This window comes from Notothenia coriiceps, unplaced genomic scaffold (genome assembly GCF_000735185.1).
Source record: "Notothenia coriiceps isolate Sejong01 unplaced genomic scaffold, NC01 NC01_scaffold00013663, whole genome shotgun sequence".
Classification (NCBI taxonomy): Eukaryota; Metazoa; Chordata; class Actinopteri; order Perciformes; family Nototheniidae; genus Notothenia; species Notothenia coriiceps.
The window spans coordinates 1-4,137 of record NW_011346364.1 but is presented as its reverse complement, the minus strand read 5'-3'; the positions used below and the strand labels follow the sequence as shown (position 1 = coordinate 4,137).

At 43.7% G+C, this 4,137-nt stretch overlaps 1 protein-coding gene across 1 annotated transcript; it reads right to left on the bottom strand.

The window, feature by feature from the left end:
* Positions 1 to 273: 273 nt before the first annotated feature.
* Positions 274 to 3,792, bottom strand: LOC104948087 (human immunodeficiency virus type I enhancer-binding protein 2 homolog; the record flags this gene model as incomplete). The annotated part of the gene is made up of 2 exons (XM_010774244.1): positions 274 to 1,997; positions 3,167 to 3,792. Coding segments are annotated over 2 exons (959 nt in total), but the record flags the coding sequence as incomplete, so codon positions are not given.
* Between the last annotated feature and the right edge of the window lie 345 nt (positions 3,793 to 4,137).

The window sequence follows — 4,137 nt, the reverse complement described above, 5'->3', positions numbered from 1 at the left end:
CACACAGCTGAGAGACATGGGGACACTAAAGAGTGACGCACACAGCTGGGAGACCAGGCAACACTAAAGAGTGACGCACACAGCTGGGAGACCAGAAAAAAAAGTTTAACTTAAAAAAAAAACGTTTTCACCCAGCTGTGTGCGTCGCTCTTTAGTGTCCCCTGGTCTCCAGCTGTGTGCGTCACTCTTTAGTGTCCCCTGGTCTCCGTTGTGTTTGAGCTTCTTCAGCGTTTGGTTTCTGCAGCTTTCATTAAACGCTGCCATGTCTCCTCAAGCTGCTGAATGTTCTCTAAACGCTGCATGTGTTGTCAAGTTGCTGAAGATGTTTCTTCATGTGGAACCTTTGGGTTTTTATATCTAGGTCATTGCAAAGTGTTTGCACCTGTGGGCCACCGTACCTTTAACCTCTCAAAGAGATAAACATCCACATAAAAAGTTTCAACACTGCAAAAATACTTTAAATCATAGAAATACACCTTTATGTACAGAGTAATGCATCTGGTGCAGGATCAGCACTAACGTATACCTTACAGTAAAGTGATATTGATTTCTGCAGTTAAATGCAAGACAACAGACCGTCCACTGATCATCATAGCCCCTTGAACTTTTGTGCAACAAGTTTCACAAAATGAGAAAGAAAACTGGAATGTTTCTAAAAAATGAACACAAATAAAAACTCCCTTATTTTCAAGATGAAAGCATGAAAGTGCATCGTCATGAAACGCTTCTGGTCTTGTGTGTGAGAGAAAAACGTAACCAAAGCAAAGACGTGGCTCAAACGGCTGCATAAGTACAGATATACCATATAAATAGTAGTCAAATATCTCAATAAGTGCTCACGTTCTAATATATAAATACATCTTACATCTTATCTATTTTTGTGCAATAGCAAATTCCATGCATTTTTTTTACCAAGATAAAAACCACGACATTTAGAAAAATGCAACAGAGGAAACTTTTCTGTTTCTCCTTTTTTTTTTTAAGATTGTTTCACAATAAATCAAGCTGCAGCCGGATCGACGGCACGAGAAACAAAGAGCTTTCTTCCCATAATAAATAAATAAAAGATGAAAAGCAAAGTAAAGGCACAGACGCTCGCCGCCGCTTCCGAAGCACCGAACCGCACGAGGAAAGCGTCTACTTCAAATTTGGTCAGACTGTTTCATAATACACATTTCCCCTTATATAAATAGTGTTCAGTTACTGCACTACTGCATCACACCTCGATATGATTACATTAAACAACAGTCTATTCTCAAAGTACACATACAGTCAAATATTCGTATGCATCTAAGAAGGAGTATAAGTATCGTACAGATCCATAAATATAATTTATGTGCAATTGTATGCAAACTACTATGTCAGACAAAGGCATATTAGCATAATATCTTTCCGTATTGCACCTGCACCCAGCAATGATTCTCCGGTTCTCCTTCGGCACCTTTTCAAGTTCTCCTTCTTCTGTTTCAAGTTCTTCTGTTTCCGGTTCTTCTGTTTCAAGTTCTTCTGTTTCCGGTTCTTCTGTTTCCGGTTCTTCTGTTTCAAGTTCTTCTTCTTCTTCTGTTTCAATCTCCTCGTCAAACGGAGCGATGTGCAACACCAGAGGGCGTTTATAAAGATCCTCTGAGGGGGTTAGAGTTAAAGATGAGAGTGAGATGAGTTTCTCAGTGAGGTTCCTCTGTGGTGATCTTCAGCGAGGCGATGGCGTTTAGGCAAGTTTGTACTTCCTGTTCTGGGTTTTTCCCCGGGTTATTTTCTCCTCCAGCGTCTTCCACTGCAGATTCGATGCCCAGGAACGACCCCTCGCTGCTGGGGGTCGTCGGGGCCGAGGAGAGGGGGGGATCAGGGCTGGAGGAAGGTGGAGGTGTGGAGGTGGAGGGTAACATCTGGTGTCCTCCAATGGGAACCAATGGGAGAAGAGAGCGGGTCGAATGCTGGGAGTGAAGGGGAAGGTGGCTGAGGAGGTTTTTGGGGGGCGACAAGCTGCTCCTCTGATCCTGGAAACAAAAGAGAATCAGAGTTCCTTTATTAGGGTTGCGACAAAAGTGTTTTTGACACAGCAGTTAGTAAAGCATATCCCAAATGTCTAAGTCTAGGGGTCTGAGGGGTCTAGCATCTTTGATGAGAACTTGTTTCTTTGCAAAAGGCCGAAACTTCCCACCACTATCATCCAAATCTAAACCCTATTAGGAGCCGAACCTCCCAAACCTATCCTTTTCATTTCAAAGGCTATCGTAGTTCTGTAAAGAAACAGTCCTAAAGAAAACGTGGAAGCGTCGCCTGTCCCAGATGTTCTGTCCCAAAACAAGGAAATAAACAAGGACATATTTGACTTGGGAATCTGCAATGTGTTACCTTTCCACCATTTTGGGGTAAAATGCTTAACCGGACTTTTGGTTTAGCTTCGGGCCGGGAATCAAATTGGTGAGTTTCAACTTCTTTTCTTTGCCAAAGGCCAAAAGTTCCCACCACTAACATCCAAATCTAAACCCTAGTAGGTGCCGAACCTCCCGTTGCCTATCATTTTCATTTCAAAGGTTAGTGTAGTTCTGAATCTGTAAAGAAACAGTCCCAACAAAACGTGGAAAGGTATTTCCAAGTCAGGGCTTGTTTGAAACACTCTCATTAAGTCTCCGTCCCAAAACAAGGAAATAAATTTGACTTGGGACTTGGGCTACCTTTCCACCATTTTTGGGGAAATGGTTCTTGGACTTTAGGTGTAGCACCAAATTGGTGAGTTTTAACTTCCTTTTCCAAAACATTATCAATGGTTTCTTTGCCCAGGGCCAAACTTCCCACCAAAGATTATCAAAATCTAACCCATATTTTCAGAGGTTTCATAATACCGATCATCTCCATTTCAAAGACTCTTCGAGGTTTTGAAAAGAAAGAAAAGATGGCACATCCCGTATATCAAAGTCAGGATCAGCTTGAATCTCACGAAGGAAGGCTATGTGCCGAAACAATTAAAAACAACAAGGAAATATTGATCTTGACAATCTGCAATGTGGAACGGTTTCACATGCTTTGGGAATTTGCTCATTGGCGTTTCGGATAAGCAACGGGACCCGAAGTGTTGAGGTGCATCTTTCTACTCCAATCATATCTTTCCTTTGTTTATGTTTGAGCATAGATTCCTAACCCTATAACTCGGGGGTGTCCTTACCGTCTCCATTTCAAAGTGTCCTTTCTCCATCTCCATCTTGATGGCCTGCGCTCGGCTCTTCTCCCCCTTGTATTGATGTTGATGTTGATGTTGATGCGATCCTCTGCGTGGAGAAACCGCTCTGAGCACAACCCTCTGCCTCCCTCTGGCCGACGCCTCCCCGGGGGAGAGGGGCCTCTGAACGGGGGAGAAACTGGGAGAACTGGGCCTCAACGGAGAGGAATCCCAACGAGGGGAAGACCGTCCTCTCGGGGAAAGTTCCCTCATCGGGGACGGATAACGAAGACGAGATGGAGACGGTTCTCTGATCGGAGACTCCCATCCTGGAGACAGCAGACAGGAAGTGTACGGGTCGAACAGGAAGCTGGTTTGATCCGGAGAAAGCATCGTCAACGAGTCTTCGTCCGTAGACTTTGAGTATCCGTGGATGGTGGAGGTGACGGATAAAGACGTGACACCACACGATTGAGGACTCGTGCTCCTCGAACGCAGTTTCGGAGTCGAATCTCCGTCGTAATCCTCGTCCTCTTCGTCCTCTTCGTCGATCTCGTCTTCGTCCATACCGTCCGAATCATCGGCGTCTGAGAACTGGTGTTTGGCGGTGACCGATGTCTTTGATTCGTCCACTTCGAAAGAGAAACAGCAGTTTAGTTTGAGCTGAAATGCTGTCTTTTACATTTGTATTGTGCAACGCCTTGTCTTTTATGCTGCAACACAAACATGTCCCAAACTGGGATCAACAAAGTACTTCTTATCTTATCTTCCTCGGTTGTAGGACTCATTCCTGCACTCACTGAAGCAATAACCACTAAACCATTAATCAGATAAGTTTATATAAGTCTGTACGTTACCCTTTTCAAGATTGAAGGCTTTATTGCCATGTGCACATTAGCTACAGTGTAGATATGGCAATGAAAAACGGAAGTCACGGACTCCTTCAACAGTGAAAATGAATATATATAGGAAATATA